Consider the following 20,467-nt stretch of genomic DNA (forward strand, 5'->3'; position numbering starts at 1 on the left):
GCAGTTAATGTTTCGAGGCCAGTGATTCTTCATCAGAACTAAATGAAGTCTAGAAAAGCTAGAAAAATGTGGGAATTGATAAGTGGAGATGGAGCCCAAAGAGGGTGGGAGAGATATGAAAGAGATAGGCAGACAAGGGCTAATAGTAAACCAGCGAGAAGCTGAGTAAGTGATAATGAGAGCTGAGAGTAGATCAGACTTGCGAAAGCATGTTATGTGATAAAAGGCTTGAGAGAGGGTGAGAATGGTTTGGTTATATTGAAAGCAACCCATGTCATGAAAGAACCAGGGTGTGGGGAAGGGTAAAAACATGGAAAGGTGTAATCAGGCTTTAAAATTATTGAGTCCCAATTTTAAGTCCTAGAGGCTGCAGAATCACCAAGTGGAAAATGAGATGTTGTTCCTAGAGCTTGTGTCGAGCTCTCTGAGCACTGCAGCAGGCTTGAGAGAGGAATATTGGCATAGGAACACTGTGCTGTATTGAAGTGATAGGTGTCTGGAAGCTTTGTCATTTTTATAAGCAAAACATGGATGTTCTGCAAAGCAGTTACCCAGTCTGCGTTTTGTTTCTGCAGTGAAGAGGAGACCACATGGTGAGCAGCAAATACAGTAAACCAAATTGGATGAAGTGCAAGTAAATTACTGCGACATGTGAAAAATGTCTGGGGCATGGGATAGTGAGGAGAATGGAAGAGAATGAGCAAGTCTAACACCTTTTGTCATTGCATGAGAAGGTGCTGTGCCCTTCACCACCTATACACAGTAATGGCAGTGTGCATTCTGTAAGATTTACAAGTATTTCAGTAACTCGCCAAGGCTCCTTCCACAGCACCTTCTAAACCTGCAGCCTTTGCCACCTAGAAATAGCAGAGGCATGTCAACACTGCCACCTGCAAATTCCCCTCTAAGCCCCACACAGTCCTGACTTGCAACTATATTGCTGTTCCTTCATTATTGTTGGGTCACAATCCTGGAACTCCCTAAGATCACACCCGAGGACTGGAGCAGCATCACCTTCTCCAACCAATTTCTAAGAAGTTTTATTTTTAAGAAAAGGAATAAATAAACTGCACTTTGTACTAAACATGGGTGAAATCTAAGCCATCTTCTTGTTCTTGAAAAGCTATACCACTAATCTCGATGCTCAAAATCTCTGCCAATGAGCTTAGATGAAATTCAGAAGACCATAACTTTAATATACTGATTTCTGTGGCCAGTAGGTTATCCTATGAAAAGAGTTTGAGTAAACTAGGCGCTTAGTCAATAGAGTCAAAACAGAATGCTGGAGCAACTCAGCAGGCTTGGCAGTATCTGTGAAGAAAGAAAGAGTTAATATTTCAAATCCAGTATAATTTCTTGATGACTCTGGAACTATTCACATAACTAGATTCAGTGTGTTAATAATCTATATCGTGTAGATGGATGAGTTGTGAGATCTTCGAAACTTAGAAAATGTTTAAGGGAGATTGATTGGCTGACTGTGAAAAGTACATTTCCCCTTTCTAAGTTCTTAAAAACAAAAGGGTTCAGTCTCAATAAGGCGTCAGCAATTTAGGACCAAAGAGAAAGGGTTGCTTTGTTGTAAATCTTCAACATTCTGTACAAAAGAGGACATGGACGCTCAGTTGATTATCATCAAGTCCGATTTAATAAGGAACTGTGCATAATGCTTTTTTTAGAGATTCAGGTTGTTCCAAAGCACTTCACATTGTGTAGACATTGTAAGAAACTGCAGTTTCGTATAGTCCAGGTTATTACATTCAAATCTCTGAATTCCTCTTCAGGATGGTTACCTTGGAGAAAGACCGTTTATAAACCAGGCTTGTATTCCATTGAACGTGCGAAGTTAAAGAATGATTTAAGTGAAGTATTTCAGATTATTAACCTGTTGGATGGGGAGCATGGAAACAGTTTCGTCTGGTGGAAGGGCTTTAGAACAAAGAAACAACTTTTTTTTAACTACATGGCCTAGACTATTTGAATATGATGTTGGGAGATGGTACAATGCAGAAATGTTCCTGGAAATCTGGAGTGCTCATCCCAAAAAAAGCTGTTAGGACTGAAAGAAAATTTCAAAAATCCCTCAGATCAGTAATTTTTTCTTAAGGCTATCAAGAGATCAGTGGATCAAATCCAAGCTCTGCAGTCCTGCCCATCCAGTCGTGAATGGTATTGAACAGTTGCCCAGCAGATGATTCATCTCAGCCTGCTCCAGTGTTTCACAATACCAGTCTTCAGACAATTCAGTTCACTCCATGTGCTATCGTGAAACAGGTGAAGGCACTGGATATTGCTAAGGCTATGGGCCCTGGCAACATTTTGGCAATAGTACTGAAGACATGTGTCCAGAAACTCCAACGTCCCTAGCCAAGTTCTTTGCACCATGTGGAAAATTGCCCAGGTACGTCCTGTACACAGAAAGGACAAATCCAACCTAGCCAAATGCTGTTCCGTCAGTCTACTCTCAATCATCAGCAAAGTGATATAAGATGTCATAAACAAGCAGCACCCAGTGACACCCAGTTTGGATTCTGCCAGGACCACTCAGCTCCTAATCTCATTACAGACTTGGTTCAAATACGGATGAAAGAGCTGAATTCCAAAGTGAAAGCTCTTGACGTCAAGGCCACATTTGGCTGAGTGTGGCATCAAGGTTCCCCAGCAAAGTGGGAATCAATGGGTATCAGGGGCAAACTGTCTGCTGGTTGGAGTCATATCTGGCACGTAACAAGCTGGTTATGGTTGTTGGAGGTCAGTAATCTCAGATCACCTTTTATGAGAACATCACCTCTGCTTTTGAGCATATATGTGACCACTAACTAGGGAGAGTTAGTGCTTTTATTATGAATTATTTATTATTATTGTTTGAGATGGAGCGATATTAAAAAAAAATTAAAAATTTGAAGTTGAGATTCCTGTAACCTTTGTCATTTGGAACTTAAAACTGTGTAATGTTTGGCTTTTTTGTAATGCAACAAATTACCTTGAGTTAGTGCATTTGAATTTGAACTGACTCTGACCAGGCTTTCATATATTGTGCTCACTAAACCTGCAACTTCAGTCTCCTGTTTAGAATGAGAGGGGAAGGATTTAAAAGGTAACCAAGGGGAAACTTTTCACACAGAGGGTGGTGCTTGTATAGAATGAGCTGCTAGAGGAAGTGGTGGAGACTGATACAATTACAACATTTAAAAGGCATTTGGATGGATATATAAGTAGGAAGGAATAGGCAAATGGGACTAGATTAGTTTATGATATCAGGTCGGCGTGGACAAGTTGGACCGAAGGGTCTGTTTTCATGCTGTACATGTCTATGACTGGAGGAAACAACTGGCTGGCAAATGCATAGACAGAGATAGCATCTAACTAAGTTCCTTTCCCAGTCTACACCATGTTTAATGTGTCAGCTAGCTACTTGTCTGGGCTTGTGTGTTTATGTCTTGCCATTGCACTGATTGAATTAGTGACACCTGAACATTGGAACAGTAATCAGATCAGCTGTTGCCATAATTGTAGGTGTTTTTGATGTTAAGTTTGGTTGGCTGTTCTGTAGCTAGAAGCTATTTGGATGTGGGAATAAATGACTAACTTCAATTTTCTTATTACTGTTATTCAAGTCAGTGGCATATGAAAGGAGAGAACATAATGTTATTTTTTTACAACACACTGTAAATTTAAATGTGTTTTATAATCTATTTCATTAGGGTTGTATTTTGATATCAAATATTATGAATGTTACATATCCATAGCTGTCTCTCCTTCATTGGCTAGCATGACAGTACATAGCTTCAAATTGTAGGGTGATAGATATAGGACAGATGTCAGAGGTAGTTCCTTTACTCAAGTGAGTAGTAGGGATGTGGAACGCATTGCCTGCAACAGTAGCAGACCTGCCAACTTTAAGAGCATTTAAATGCTCATTGGATAGGCATATGGATGAGAATGGAATTGCATAGGTTAGATGGGCTTCAGATTAATGTCACAGGTCGGCGCAACATCGAGGGCCGAAGGGCCAGTACTGCGCTGGAATGTTCTATGTTCATTACAATACTTTGATTGTGGAACTTGCATCTTCACCCATCTGAAGATTTACATCATTTTCATCCTTGCAGTGTTCGTTTCCCAAGGTGCTCTTATCTCAGCAAATTGAAATGATGAAAAGAACTTGCACTTAATAGCATCTTTCACCATCTCCAATAATAAAAGACTTCAAATTCTAGTCATAGTTGTTTTGTAGGAAGGCAGGATAAACAGCTTGCACACAGCAAAGTTCTACAAACCACAGTTGATGAAACTGTCAGATCATCAGGTTTAGTAATGTTTGAGAAATGTTATCAACCACACTGGGAGGACTCCCCACTCCTTTTTAAATGGAGTTTTGTCAAAAAGACAATTGAAATTTTTGAGATCCACCCCCTTCAGGCTTTGCTTTGGCTTTGTCTGAATCCAGCTATCTCCTTCTCAATATTCAAACCATCTGTTGTCCTCAAGCCAAATTTATATTTATATAAAAATTATGCAGGTAAAAGTAGATTACAAAACTTAAACTTTGTGTGTATCTCTCACTATAATGCCACTTTCCTCTACATCTAAAGCAAAATATTCTGAAACCGATAAACTGAAATTGTTGGAAATACTCAGTAGGTCTGGCACCGACTGTGAAGAGTGAGATAAAGTTAACATTTCAGATCAAAGACTTTTCTTCTGAATCTCTTCCAATGTAGCACTCAACCTTGAAAATGTGGTGTAGTTTCACCAGCTGCTGCTTAATCATTAAAGCCCGGAGCTAGCTCATGACACGTCTTGCACATGTACTTTCCCAGGACACGCCAAGTATCCACAAGTTTCCAGCCAGGAGCCGTGTCCAATAGTTATAGCTGTTTTAAGGTTCAGGCAGACTAAGGATAGCATGCTGACACCTATACACTGAAACGCAAAGTGTTCATTGCCCAGTTGTAATGCCCCATGTCAGGATTAATGTAGATTAAATGCATGCTATTACAGATGATAGTGCACAGTTACATTCTAATTGCAGTGCAGTTACCTTGCAGTAAATATAGCCAACATATAAATGAAGCCAACTAAACTACTATAAATATGAACTTCACCTGTTTAAAAAGCATTTCAGAGCACAAAAGGAAAAAATTGTGGATATGAAGATATCAAAACAAAACAAAGGAGCGGAGTTAATGCTTTGGGTCCATGACTTTGCACAAATCCAGGATTGTCAAGCTGAAACATGAGCAATGTTTCTTCTTCATGAATACTGTCAGAGCTATTGAGTAGCATTTTGTTTATTTTAGGTAAAATTTCTTAAAACACCCTCCAATTTATTTTTGCCTCACCCAAAATAGTTGTTGACAGTGAAAATGTGGTGAGAATTAAAACATAGGACTCACAATGTCAAGAAAAGTTCCCAATTTTCCCAATAAACTTTAAGCTGTAACTTCAGAATCTTGTTATTGAACAGTGAATACTTATTTCTGTGTATTTGTTAGCCTGGTTAACAGTTCAGATTCTCTTCTTCCCTGAGACACTGAACAATGTCTCTACTGATGTCTATTCTCCAGCTGCTGCAGCTCACCAACTGCCTTCCCCAGCTTTCTTCACCAACTCTGTCTCCACCACAAAGTGGCCCCCACCAGCTCGCTGGAAACCATTCGGCATGCAAATCAACATAGACAAGCTACCAGGCTCACGATATACTATCCAACTTCACCATACCATCACGTCTGCTCTTCTACCAACTCATGCATTGAAATAGGATGCATCTTGGCTTGATGAATACTTGCTCACTTTCTTGCTTATTTGGGCTGCCACACTTTGTGGCCTGCATTAATTTTTAGCCTAGAAGAATAGGCAAGCACCTTATCACAGTGAGGAGCACAGAACAGTCAAAAAGGTGGACATGCCACTGTAGGGCATCTGTCTATGTCAGTACCTACAGCATCTGCCAGCAGCTTATGTGGCGAATGCTGCATGACCTTCACCCAAATGACTATGACTGCAAGTCAAAATGAAGCAGTCTGTAGTGAGGTCAAGGGGGACTATGGTTAGTCAGGGGCTGTTGCCAGAGTCAAGAAAGAGGTCCCTGTTACAGTCAAACAAGAGGTTTGTCTGATTCCAGTCTGAGGGTTGGATCATGTTAGTGAGGCGCTTGATCCTAGTAGAGTCTCGGGATTGGTCCACAGTCTGTCCTGCAGATCAAATGCAACCAGACCAGGGATTACAGGTGTGTCAGTTGAGGTACTGTGGAGACATCAGTATTGGTAGCTAAGATGGAAATTCTTTTCCTGCAGTGGGACAAATGAAGAGATTGAGCTTGATGAAAGAAGTTGAAAGAGCTGTTAGTGTGAGGCAGCTTGGATAGACTGTCTTTACTGTTTTTCATTGATTTTGGTTGTCCATCAAAGTTTTGTCAAGATATTAAGTTGGTTAGCATGGTCATTGTTTTAGCCACTTGCAGTAGTGACTTTCTTACTGGATTGGATTGCCAGATTGAGTTCTGCACCAAGTTTCATTGATGGAAAGCTAAGTGTTTTTATAAATATTTTTTAGATGTTTTCTAATATCAACCTGTTCAGAAATGTTAGTTAAACACCTCTGGATTGGGTATGTGTTGACCCCGGGCCTCCTGGCTCAGAAGAAGTAGGAATTCTGCCTTTGCACCATGAGATCTTAGGCTCTGTATTTGCCAAACCTTTGGGAAGGTGAGTTGATGCACTTAACACACTGCAAACTGGAGAAAATGCTTTTACTTGGTAGATATAGAGATGATTGCACTAATTTGATTTCAACATTATTTGCATTTCTATTTTGGATTGGATAAGAATGGTTATTACACAACCCACAGCCTATTTGTTCCATCTTTTATAGTGATGTTATCGATACATTGCCCTCTTGCCCCTACTCCCAGTTTTTATCTGCTTCCTTTCATTCTGGTGGGGTGTATTTCCTTGCTTACGCTCGTCCAATGTCTCTCCTGATGTCTCTTCTCCATATTAAACCTGGTTATCTATTGTCTGACTATTTAACAATGAAAGCTAGTATAGCAAAAGAGAATCATGGCCACCAATAAGCTCCTTTCAGCAGCGCTTACTGAACTGCACCAAATAAAATCCTCCTCGATCCCACAGTTGCAAAGGTCAATTGTATCTCATGCAACATAATTCTTCATTTCCGTCTGTTGTATGTAAAGTTTTTTTATCTACCTTGATGCACTTCAATTCGAGCTCAGACTTAACTTTGAACTGGGGCAGTCACGTTAAGCTCCCTTTACTCAACATATTCCATGAGAAATTCATTGATTGGTTCTTCACCATTTTCTGCCAGAAGGTGTCTCCCTAGGCAATATTCTAGAGTTCCATGTGCTATAGTTTTGCCCTTATTGGCAATCTTATAGAAAGGGCCTGAGACACTTGCTTAATGTGCAAGCCTGGTGCAGAAATAGGGTGCATCAAAGCTACCTCAATCAGATCACTGCTCACAATGGATTGCACATAATGACAAATGGGCCAAAGATACCTTTGAGCTTTAAAAATACCCAGTCTATGTTGTTACCATGGAAGACTATAATAGCTAAATAATTTGACAACAGTGAAGCTAGTCATATTTTTCCCATTCACTCATGGGATGCGGGTTTTGCATTTATTTCTCATCCCTTGAGAAAGTGGTGCTGAGCTGTAGTCCATGCGTTAACAGTGGTTAATGGTTTTCCTATGCCATGTAAAAGCTGCTGTTGTCTTTGCAGATGGAAGTGGTCGTGTGTTTGGAAGTAATGTCTAAGGAGCCTTGATAATTTCTGCAGTGTATCTTGTAGACGGTACACATTGCTGCTACTTAAGATTGAATTAGTCCAAATGTACATGACATTTCTGGACAGTTTTCTACATGTTCAGGCAAATGCCAGTGTTGTTGCTATTCTGGAGCAGCTTGGTGAGGGCCATGCTAATTTTTTGAGCACAGATCTTCTGTATTACTGCTGGGGGAATGTTGCCAGGGCCCATATCCTTCGCCCAGTGTCCAGAGCCTCTAACATTTTCTTCTTGCTGCTACTATGCAGTAACAGCAAGTGGTATTTTCCATTGATATGATGCTGTCGTCAAGCCAAAGGGACAGTCTGTATACCTTTGAAATGAGTAATGTGAATTTCATTTCTGTTTTATAGCTATGTACATGTCCTGTGGGTCCCAACAACTGTTTCATTCCCCATGGCAATGTCTCAAACAATCAGAATTGACTTTCGAGCAATGAGCACCCTTTTCTCAAGCCACATAAGTTGTTTCTCCCTTTTGAAATTTGATGTTCTTCTCTCTGTCCTGAGGACTGTAGGATGAAAGATCTTTGACACCACGGCCTTTGTTTTCATCAATACAACCAACATTGTTGAAATATGCTAGTTCAGTACGAATTGGAAAAATGTCTTGGCTGACATAGCTTAGTTACATCCTGGGCAATGAGCCATTATGGACATCAAGAAGATATGCTTAATGCATGCAAGGAAACAGCAATCACGAGGTTTAGTTGTATGAAGAGAGTTCAGAATAATTAAATAACGATAGTACAGGAAAAAAGCAAGTTGTAGACAACAGGAAGTAAGCTCAAGTATTAATAGTAGAAATGGTTAGAAACGTTATGTGCATTTTAATACAAAATAAATGAATTCGCAAAATAAGCAGTGCACAAAAGTCCAGTGCAGTCCATTGTGGAGGTTAGTGCAGTCTTTAGCAGGGAGATTTTCATATTTTAAATATTTAATCCAGAAGCTACATTAAGGTCCAAAGGATGGCATGTTTTGTTTTTATTTTTAGCAGAAGAATGACTATTCAGTGCTTTTATTCCATATAATGTAATATTATATGGTGTATAATATAAGAACTAGGAGCAGGAGTTGGCAGTTCAGTTCCATGAGTCTGCTTTGTCATTTGATAAGATCATGGCTGAACTCATCTTGGCTTCAAACCCATTTCCCTGTATATGGTCCATAACCCTTCAACCCATTACTAATTAAAAATCAATCTCCTTCTTCAATGTGCCAGGAACCACCACACTTTGTGGTAGTGAATTCCATAGATAAACTTTTGAGAGAAGTACTTTTTCATCCTTACTGCCACTTATCCTAAAGATGTGATCTCATTCTAGGTTGCCCTACAAGTGGAAAACATCCTCTCTGCAGCCGACCACCTCTCAAGGGAAATGAAATGCCTTATGGAATAGATTTAATGTTCAGCTAATCAAGTGGCAGGCCGAATTTAACACTGATATAATTTGGACACAGATTGTAAAAATGTAGGACAAAATGTATAAGAAGAAAAAAAATCCAATTAACACAGAGACACCTGTGAATAACATCAAAAATGTCACTTCCAGTGCCATTGCCTCAAAACAATTAAAATGGAATCTAGTCACTCAAAATCGGCACAGGTATGATAGGTGGTTCAGTGGTTGTCACTGCTTCCTCACAGTGCCGGAGACCCGGGTTTATGTGGAGTATCCATGTTCTCCCTGTGTCTGCGTGGGTTTTCTGCAGGTGCTCCGGTTTCCTCCTGCAGTTCAAAAATGTACGGGTTAGGTGGATTTGACCATGGTGCGTTGCCCATAGTGTACAGCAATATGCTGTTTAGGTTGATTAGCCATGGGAAATGCAGGGTTACAGGAATGGGATAGATCTGGGTGGGCTGGTCTTCAGATGGTCGGTGTGGACTCAAAAGGCTGAATGGTCTGCTTCCAAGCTATGAAAATCAAGATAATAGAGTAGAATGTTTACTCATACTCTGTCATCCAACATTGGGAATATTGGATTTAGATTGCTTGCTTTCTCCTTTTGTCCTCTAGTCTCAAATCTTTTTCCGTTCAAACCTTCACACTAATCTTAACACTTGATTCTCTTGTTGGCTACACTTTTGCTTTTTAAAATGATTTTCATTCCGACAACTTCACTAAGACCTATCCTAACCCGGGCCCGTCTGTATTTGCCATATCCAATTTTACACCTAACCTGCTTTTCCACTGACAGCATCGACAAATGCATTATTGACCCTGGTTCCATGCTCATTTTTGTTCAAACTCCTAATCTCTCCAGTGCTTTTGCTGCTTTTCAGCTACTCTCACTGTCTATTGTGAATTATTCCTCGTTGAATTTCTTGGGCACACCACAACAGTGGAATCTGGAAGGCCACACTAGGCATTTTAGGATGAGGTTTTGAGGAAGGGTCACTTGACCTGAAATGTTAGCTCTGGTTTCTCTCCACAAATGTTGCCACACCTGCTGAGCTTTTCCAGCAATTTCTATTTTAGGATGAGGCACACTTTCTTTCAACTAAGTACTGACGAAAATGAAGCCATTTTTATGAACTCTACCTGCTTGCCACAGACAATCCATCCACTCCCACAGCCTTCTGCAGATGCAGTTCTGATGAAAAATTAATCTCTGGTCATTCTGTAGCAACCAGTGGAAACTGCAAGTGCTGAGCAATCCCAGAACTGCTGCAAAGTTTTGAACAGATTTTCTGCTCAAAGCATACATCCACAATTTTTGGCAAATTTGAGCCAGAGTGTTGGGGGTGGGGATTGGGGTGGGTGGGGTGGGCAGCGGTGAGGGATTTTCTGCATCCTGAGCTAGGAAGAAGGTAAGTCACCGAGGTTTTCTCCATTATTGTCGACACAATAACGCGTTTTCTGGAAAATGAGAGAATGTGATATTCACCTCAAATAATTTTGGGTCCAGTCCCAGGTAGCCAAATGATTTGACAGCCACTGATTACGAATTGAGTATCTTGAAGGATATGTGAAGGAAAAGGCAGAAAAGTGGAAGTTGAGGATTACCAGGTCAGCCATTATCTCATATTGGCTGCTAGGTGGGCTGTTTCTGCTCTGATGTCTTATGGTCTTTTGCCTTTTGGCTCCATATGCCTTCAGGTTGAGAAAGAAAGCTATTCTTAATTGAATCAGTTCAGTGAGAGTGCCAACTTAAATGCCAGGTCCTGTAAAGCAAAGGCTTTTTGAATAATAATACAGTTAAGAGGTCAACTGTGAGGATGTTTTTGCATTTAATATGAAAGCTTTTGCTAAGGTTGCCTGTTCTATTCACCTGTTTTATGGGTCCTCTTGTGGTGCAGTGGTTGTATCCCACCCCTGAACCAAGAGACCTGGGTTCAAGTCCCAGCTGGGCCAGAGATGTGTAATAAATCTCTGAACCAATTGATTGGAAAAGGAAAGGATAAAACTGATCAACATTTTTTCAATAGAATCTACTGTCACTAGTAATGATTAACTGGTAATAAATGTAATTCAGGATGAAAAGTATGAACAATTTATTTTAGTTCGCACTTTTTAAATCTCTAATTTTCTATTTCTTTAATTTTTGTTTGTTTCTCTAGCCTAAACTCTACAGATCAGTAATTGAAGATGTAATCAATGATGTACGAGAACAATTCCTTGATGATGGAGTGGATGAACAAGTTCTTATAGAATTAAAAACGGTACGATTTTTAAAAAATACCCCAACCTAATTTTCAAACAAAAACTAAGTAGAAAAATGCATTTGTAATGAAAACCTTCCTCACTGTTTACATTGAATCACAGTTTACATTCTAATGATGATCTGTTCTCACAGCTTGGCAGTACCATGTGTTGACATGTTAGATGTTGGCTAACAAAACACTCACTGGCAGAATCCTAACACATGAAATTGATTCTCTATATTTTGACTTCGTTTTGGTGGTTGTATACTATGGTAGTAAATTACTACCATACAGCAATTCAAATTCATCTTTTGCTACTCAAGATGAATGCTAGATTGCACAATTTATTCCATTGACAGTACAATATCGCTGTAATACTAAATTCCATTTTGTGATTATTTTAACAATATAAAAAGGTTTCAAAAGCCACTCTTTTGCTAAAGTATACTTTAGGTTCACTGTTATTTCTCAGGTGTAAAGCACAATAGATGCCAACCATGACATTTAATGTACTGTAATCATAAGCTTGCTTAATTGCTCTGATTTGTTTAGTGGCACTGTTGTAGCTCCAGTGAGGATTGTAAATACATCACCGAACTAACAAAATCTCACCTGTGATTTGTTCTTCCTGATTCAATGTGAAGCAACAGGAAATGTGAATGATGCATTTTTTAAAAACATGTCTTGTAATTCAGGAAGGCCTAAAATAAAACTTCTATAATCCTGGTCTATTGGGTCTGTACTGGTTAACTGTGCAGAACAACCTTGATTAGCAGAACAAGACGGAGGGGAGGATAACTGATCACGGTCCCTTCATGCCCCCGCTACAGAGTTCCTACTCCCTTCAGCAGATTCTCGTAAGGGCCTCTCTGTGTTTGCAGGCTGTCGGCAGTGGTTTAAGGACTCGTGTTGCTGCTCCATGCAGGTGATGTCCGAGCGCATTGTCCAGAGGATTAACAAGGGATCAGGCTCTTGGTTGGGGTGCCTGGCAATGATCCGTGGTCAGTGACTGTAGCAGGGTCAGGGCCCAGTGGCGGCAACCGTAACAGTAACAGGGTCTATTGGCGGTGACACTAGCAGAAACAACGACCAGTGATGGCAACCGTAACAGGAACAGTGTCCAATGGTGGCTCAGTAGCAGGAACAGGGTGCAGTGGCAACTACTGGAGCAGGGTCAGGGTCCAGTGTTTGCGACCGTAACAGGAACAGGGTCCAGTGGCTGCGACCGGAGCAGGAACAGGGTCCAGTGGCTGCGACCGGAGCAGGAACAGCGCCCAGTGGTGGCGACTGTAGCAAGAACAGGGCCCAGTGGCGGCGACCGGAGCAGGAACAGGGTCCAGTGGCAGCGACTGTAGCAAGAACAGGGCCCAGTGGCAGCGACCGGAGCAGGAACAGGGTCCAGTGGCAGCGACTGTAGCAGGAACAGGGTCCAGTGGCGGTGACTGTAGCAGGGTCAGGGTCCAGTAGTGGCAATCATAACAGAAACAGGGTCCAGTGGCGGCGACATTAGCAGGAACAGAGTCCAGTGTCGGTGACCCTAGCAGGAACATGGTTCAGTGGCGACGACTGGAGCAGGAACAGGGTCCAGTGGCGGTGACTGGAGCAGGAACAGGGTCCAGTGGCAGTGACCGTAACTGGAACAGGGTCCAGGTCCAGTGGCAGTGACAATAGCAGGGACAGGGTCCACTGGCGGCAACTATAACAGTAACAGGGTCCAGTGGCTGTGACAATAACTGGAATAGGGTCCAGTGGTGGCAGCATTAGCAGGAACAGGGTCCAATGGCAGTGACTGTAGCAGGAACAGGGTCCAGAGGCGGCGACTGTAGCAGGAACCGGGTCCTTTGGCGGCTGCATTAGCAGGAACAGGGTCCAATGGCGGCAGTATTAGCAGAACAGGGTCCAGTGGCGGCAACTGTAGCAAGAGGAAGGTCCAGTGGCGGCAGCTGTAACAGGAACCGGGTCCAGTGGCAGCAGTTGTAGCAGGAACAGCGTCCAGTGGCGGCGACTGTGGCAGGAACAGCGACCAATGACGGCAACTGTAACAGGAACAGTGTCCAGTGGTGGTGACAGTGGCAGGAACAGGGTCCGGTGGCGGCGACTGTAACAGGGTCCAGTTGCGGCAGCATAAGCAGGAACAGGGTCCAATGGCAGCGACTGTAGCAGGAACAGGTCCAGTGGCGGCGACTGTAGCAGGAACAGTGACCAGTGATGGCAACCATAACAGGAACAGTGTCCAGTGGTGGCGACAGTAGCAGGAACATGGTCCAGTGGCAACGACTGGAGCAGGGTCAGGGTCCAGTGTTTGCGATGGTAACAGGAACAGGGTCCAGTGGCGGCAACCGTAACAGGAATAGGGTCCAGTGGCGGTGACATTAGCAGGAACAGGGTCCAGTGGCTGTGACCGTAGCAGGGAGAGCGTCTAGTGGCGGCGACTGTAGCAGGAACAGGGTCCAGTGGCAGCGACTGGAGCAGGAACAGGGTCCAGTGGCGGCGACGGTAGCAGGAACAGGGTCCAGTGGCAGCGACTGTAGCAAGAACAGGGCCCAGTGGCGGCGACCAGAGCAGGAACAGGGTCCAGTGGCGGTGACTGTAGCAGGGTCAGGGTCCTGTAGTGGCAGTCATAGCAGGAACATGGTTCAGTGGCGACGACTGGAGCAGGAACAGGGTCCAGTGGCGGTGACTGGAGCAGGAACAGGGTCCAGTGGCAGTGACCATAACTGGAACAGGGTCCAGTGGCGGTGACTGTAGCAGGGTCAGGGTCCTGTAGTGGCAGTCATAACAGGAACATGGTTCAGTGGCGACGACTGGAGCAGGAACAGGGTCCAGTGGCGGTGACTGGAGCAGGAACAGGGTCCAGTGGCGGTGACTGGAGCAGGAACAGGGTCCAGTGGCAGTGACAATAACTGGAACTGGCGTCAGCATTAGCAGGAACAGGGTCCAATGGCAGCGACTGTAGCAGGAACAGGGTCCAGAGGCGGTGACTGTAGCAGGAACAGGGTCCAGAGGCAGCGACTGTAGCAGGAACAGGGTCCAGAGGCGGCAGCATTAGCAGGAACAGGGTCCAGTGGCGGCAACTGTAGCAAGAGGAAGGTCCAGTGGCGGCAGCTGTAGCAGGAACAGGGTCCAGTGGCGGCAGTTGTAGCAGAAACAGGGTCCAATGGCGGCGGCCATAGCAGGAACAGCATCCAGTGGCAGCGACTGTAGCAGGAACAGCGACCAATGACGGCAACCGTAACAGGAACAGTGTCCAGTGGTGGTGACAGTAGCAGGAACAGGGTCCGGTGGCGGCGACTGTAACAGGGTCCAGTCGTGGCAGCATAAGCAGGAACAGGGTCCATTGGCAGCGACTGTAGCAGGAACAGGGTCCAGTGGCGGCGACTGTAGCAGGAACAAGGTCCAGTGGTGATGACCGTAGCAGGAACAGCGTCCAATGGCGGCGACTGTAGCAGGAGCAGTGACCAGTGACGGCAACCGTAACAGGAACAGTGTCCAGTGGTGGCGACAGTAGCAGAAACAGGGTCCAGTGGCAACGACTGGAGCAGGGTCAGGGTCCAGTGTTTGCGATGGTAACAGGAACAGGGTCCAGTGGTGGCAACCGTAACAGGAATAGGGTCCAGTGGCGGTGACATTAGCAGGAACAGGGTCCAGTGGCTGCGACTGTAGCAGGAACAGGGCCCAGTGGCGGCGACTGGAGCAGGAACAGGGTCCAGTGGCAGCGACTGGAGCAGGAACAGTGTCCAGTGGCAGCAACTGGAGCAGGAACAGGGTCCAGTGGCGGCGACTGTAGCAGGAACAGGGTCCAGTGGCGGCGACTGTAGCAGGAACAGGGCCCAGTGGCGGCGACTGGAGCAGGAGCAGGGTCCAGTGGCGGCGACTGTAGCAGGAACAGGGACCAGTGGCAGTGACCGTAACTGGAACAGGGTCCAGTGGCAGTGACAGTAACAGGAACAAGGTCCAGTGGCGGCGACTATAACAGGAACAGGGTCCAGTGGCAGCGACTGGAGCAGGAACAGGGTCCAGTGGCAGTGACTGGATCAGGAACAGGATCCAGTGGCAGTGACAATAGCAGGAACAGGCTCCAGTGGCGGCGACTATAACAGGAACAGGGTCCAGTGGCGGCAGTATTAGCAGAACAGGGTCCAGTGGCGGCGACTGTAGCAGGAACAGCGACCAATGACGGCAACCGTAACAGGAACAGTGTCCAGTGGTGGTGACAGTGGCAGGAACAGGATCCGGTGGTGGCGACTGTAACAGGGTCCAGTCGCGGCAGCATAAGCAGGAACAGGGTCCAATGGCAGCGACTGTAGCAGGAACAGGTCCAGTAGCGGCGACAGTAACAAGAACAGGGTCCAGTGGCGGCGACTGGAGCAGGGTCAGGATCCAGTGTTTGCGACTGTAACAGGTACAGGGTCCAGTGGCGACAACCGTAACAGGAATAGGGTCCAGTGGCGGTGACATTAGCAGGAACAGGGTCCAGTGGTGGCGGCCGTAGCAGGGAGAGCGTCCAGTGGCGGCGACTGGAGCAGGAACAGGGTCCAGTGGCGGCGACGGTAGCAGGAACAGCGTCCAGTGGCGGCGACTGTGGCAGGAACAGGGTACAGTGGCAGTGACTGTAGCAGGAACAGGTTCCAGTAGTGGCAATCATAACAGGAACAAGGTCCAGTGTTTGCAACCGTAACAGAAACAGGGTCCAGTGGCGGCGATATTAGCAGGAACAGAGTCCAGTGTCGGTGACCCTAGCAGGAACATGGTCCAGTGGCAACGACTGGAGCTGGAACAGGGTCCAATGGCGTGACAATAGCAAGTACAGGGTCCGGTGGCGGCGACTGTAGCAGGAACAGCGTCCAGTGGCGATGACTGTAGCAGGAACAGGGCCCAGTGGCGGTGACTAGCAGGATCAGGATCCAGTAGTGGCAATCATAACAGGAACAGGGTCCAGTGGCTGCGACCGTAACAGGAACAGGGTCTATTGGCAGTGACATTAGCAGGAACAGCATCCAGTGGTGGCAACCGTAACAGGAATAGGGTCCAGTGGCGGTGACATTAGCAGGAACAGGGTCCAGTGGCGGTGACATTAGCAGGAACAGGGTCCAGTGGTGGCGACTGTAGCAGGAACAGGGTCCAGTGGCGGTGACTGTAGCAGGAACAGGGCCCTGTTGTGGCGACTGTAGCAGGAACAGGGCCCTGTGGCGGCGACTGTAGTAGGACCAGGGTCCAGTGGCGGCGACTGTAGCAGGAACAGGGCCCTGTTGCAGCGACTGTAGCAGGAACAGGGCCCTGTGGCGGCGACTCTAGCAGGAACAGGGCCCTGTGGCGGCGACTGTAGCAGGAACAGGGCCCTGTGGCGGCGACTGTAGCAGGAACAGGTTCCAGTGGCGGCGGCTACTATAGCAGGAACAGGGTCCAATGGCGCGACTGGAGTAGGAACAGGGCCCAGTGGTGGTGACTGTAGCAGGGTCAGGGTCCAGTGGCGGCAACCGTAACAGTAACAGGGTCTATTGACGGTGACAGTAGCAGGAACAGGGACCAGTGACGGCAACCGTAACAGGAACAGTGTCCAGTGGCGGCGACATTAGCAGGACCAGGGTCCAGTGGCTGCGACCATAACAGGAACATGGTCCAGTGGTGGCGACTGTAGCAGGAACAGGGTCCAGTGGCGACAGCATTAGTAGGAACAGGGTCCAGTGGCGGCGACTGTAACAGGGTCCAGTGGCAGCAGCATTTGCAGGAACAGAGTCCAATGGCGGTGAATGTAGCAGGATCAGGGTCCAGTGATGGCGACTGTAGCAGGAACAGGGTCCATTGGCAGCAGCAATAGCAGGAACAGGGTCCAGTGACGGTGACATTTGCTGGAACAGGGTCCAGTGTTTGCGACCGTAACAGGAACAGGGTCCAGTGGGGACGACTGTAGCAGGAACAGGGTCCAGTGATGGCGACTGTAGCAGGAATAGGGTCAAGTGGTAGCGACGGGAGCACGAACAGTAACAGCGTCCAGTGCGGTAACTGTAGCAGGAACAGGGTCCAGTGGTAGTGTCCGTAGGAGGAACAGGGTCCAGTGGCGGTGACAGTAACAGGAACAGGGTCTAATGGCGGTGACCGTAGCAGGAACAGCGTACAGTGGCGGCAACTGTAGCAGGAACAGGGTCCAGTGGCGGTGACTGTAGCAGGGTCAGGGTCCAGTAGCAGCAATCATAACAGGAACAGGGTCCAGTGGCTGTGAATGTAACAAGAACAGGGTCTATTGGCAGTGACATTAGCAGGAACAGAGTCCAGTAGCGGCAACCGTAACAGGAATAGGGTCCAGTGGCAGTGACATTAGCAGGAACAGAGTACCGTGGCTGCGACCGTTTCAGGAACAGGGTCCACTGGCGATGACTGTAATAGGAACAGGGTCCAGTGGCGGTGACTGTAGCAGGGTCAGGGTCCAGTAGTGGCAATCATAACAGAAACAGGGTCCAGTGGCGGCGACATTAGCAGGAACAGAGTCCTGTGTCGGTGACCCTAGCAGGAACATGGTTCAGTGGCGAAGACTGGAGCAGGAACAGAGTCCAGTGACGGTGACTGGAGCAGGAACAGGGACCAGTGGCAGTGACCGTAACTGGAACAGGGTCCAGTGGCAGTGACAATAGCAGGAACAAGGTCCAGTGGCGGCGACTATAACAGGAACAGGGTCCAGTGGCAGCGACTGGAGCAGGAACAGGGTCCAGTGGCGGTGACTGGATCAGGAACAGGATCCAGTGGCAGTGACAATAGCAGGAACAGGCTCCAGTGGCGGCGACTATAACAGGAACAGGGTCCAGTGGCGGCGACTGTAGCAGGAACAGCGACCAATGATGGCAACCGTAACAGGAACAGTGTCCAGTGGTGGTGACAGTGGCAGGAACAGGGTCCGGTGGCGGCGACTGTAACAGGGTCCAGTCGCGGCAGCATAAGCAGGAACAGGGTCCAATGGCAGCGACTGTAGCAGGAACAGGTCCAGTAGCGGCGACAGTAACAAGAACAGGGTCCAGTGGCGGCGACTGGAGCAGGGTCAGGATCCAGTGTTTGCGACTGTAACAGGAACAGGGTCCAGTGGCGACAACCGTAACAGGAATAGGGTCCAGTGGCGGTGACATTAGCAGGAACAGGGTCCAGTGGTGGCGGCCGTAGCAGGGAGAGCGTCCAGTGGCGGCGACTGTAGCAGGAACAGGGCCCAGTGGCGACGACTGGAGCAGGAACAGGGTCCAGTGGCGGCGACGGTAGCAGGAACAGCGTCCAGTGGCGGCGACTGTGGCAGGAACAGGGTACAGTGGCAGTGACTGTAGCAGGAACAGGTTCCAGTAGTGGCAATCATAACAGGAACAAGGTCCAGTGTTTGCAACCGTAACAGAAACAGGGTCCAGTGGCGGCGATATTAGCAGGAACAGAGTCCAGTGTCGGTGACCCTAGCAGGAACATGGTCCAGTGGCAACGACTGGAGCTGGAACAGGGTCCAATGGCGTGACAATAGCAAGTACAGGGTCCGGTGGCGGCGACTGTAGCAGGAACAGCGTCCAGTGGCGATGACTGTAGCAGGAACAGGGCCCAGTGGCGGTGACTAGCAGGATCAGGATCCAGTAGTGGCAATCATAACAGGAACAGGGTCCAGTGGCTGCGACCGTAACAGGAACAGGGTCTATTGGCAGTGACATTAGCAGGAACAGCATCCAGTGGTGGCAACCGTAACAGGAATAGGGTCCAGTGGCGGTGACATTAGCAGGAACAGGGTCCAGTGGCGGTGACATTAGCAGGAACAGGGTCCAGTGGTGGCGACTGTAGCAGGAACAGGGTCCAGTGGCGGTGACTGTAGCAGGAACAGGGCCCTGTTGTGGCGACTGTAGCAGGAACAGGGCCCTGTGGCGGCGACTGTAGCAGGAACAGTGTCCAGTGGCGGCGACTGTAGCAGGAACAGTGTCCAGTGGTGGCGACTGTAGCAGGAACAGGGTCCAGTGGCGGCGACTGTAGCAGGACCAGGGTCCAGTGGCGGCGACTGTAGCAGGAACAGGGCCCTGTTGCGGCGACTGTAGCAGGAACAGGGCCCTGTGGCGGCGACTGTAGCAGGAACAGGTTCCAGTGGCGGCGGCTGTAACAGGGACAGGGTCCAGTGGCGGCTACTATAGCAGGAACAGGGTCCAATGGCGCGACTGGAGTAGGAACAGGGCCCAGTGGTGGTGACTGTAGCAGGGTCAGGGTCCAGTGGCGGCAACCCTAACAGTAACAGGGTCTATTGACGGTGACAGTAGCAGGAACAGGGACCAGTGACGGCAACCGTAACAGGAACAGTGTCCAGTGGCGGCGACATTAGCAGGACCAGGGTCCAGTGGCTGCGACCATAACAGGAACATGGTCCAGTGGTGGCGACTGTAGCAGGAACAGGGTCCAGTGGCGACAGCATTAGTAGGAACAGGGTCCAGTGGCGGCAGCATTTGCAGGAACAGAGTCCAATGGCGGTGTATGTAGCAGGATCAGGGTCCAGTGATGGCGACTGTAGCAGGAACAGGGTCCATTGGCAGCAGCATTAGCAGGAACAGGGTCCAGTGACGGTGACATTTGCTGGAACAGGGTCCAGTGTTTGCGACCGTAACAGGAACAGGGTCCAGTGGGGACGACTGTAGCAGGAACAGGGTCCAGTGATGGCGACTGTAGCAGGAATAGGGTCAAGTGGTAGCGACGGGAGCACGAACAGTAACAGCGTCCAGTGCGGTAACTGTAGCAGGAACAGGGTCCAGTGGTAGTGTCCGTAGGAGGAACAGGGTCCAGTGGCGGCGACAGTAACAGGAACAGGGTCTAATGGCGGTGACCGTAGCAGGAACAGCGTACAGTGGCGGCAACTGTAGCAGGAACAGGGTCCAGTGGCGGTGACTGTAGCAGGGTCAGGGTCCAGTAGCAGCAATCATAACAGGAACAGGGTCCAGTGGCTGTGAATGTAACAAGAACAGGGTCTATTGGCAGTGACATTAGCAGGAACAGAGTCCAGTAGCGGCAAC

The 20,467-nt window shown here is 47.3% G+C and overlaps 1 protein-coding gene across 2 annotated transcripts in view; it reads left to right on the forward strand.

Annotated features, from left to right (window-relative positions):
- The window catches only part of gtf2a1 (general transcription factor IIA, 1), a 68,863-nt gene that overhangs the window by 14,395 nt on the left and 34,001 nt on the right, over window positions 1–20,467 (forward strand). For both annotated transcript variants that reach the window (XM_072568111.1, XM_072568112.1), the window contains exon 2: window positions 11,379–11,480. In XM_072568111.1, coding sequence (XP_072424212.1) covers window positions 11,379–11,480 — 102 coding nt within the window. The remainder of the gene's footprint in view (window positions 1–11,378; window positions 11,481–20,467) is intronic.

The sequence above is a fragment of the Chiloscyllium punctatum genome, chromosome 4 (genome assembly GCF_047496795.1).
Source record: "Chiloscyllium punctatum isolate Juve2018m chromosome 4, sChiPun1.3, whole genome shotgun sequence".
Lineage (NCBI taxonomy): Eukaryota > Metazoa > Chordata > Chondrichthyes > Orectolobiformes > Hemiscylliidae > Chiloscyllium > Chiloscyllium punctatum.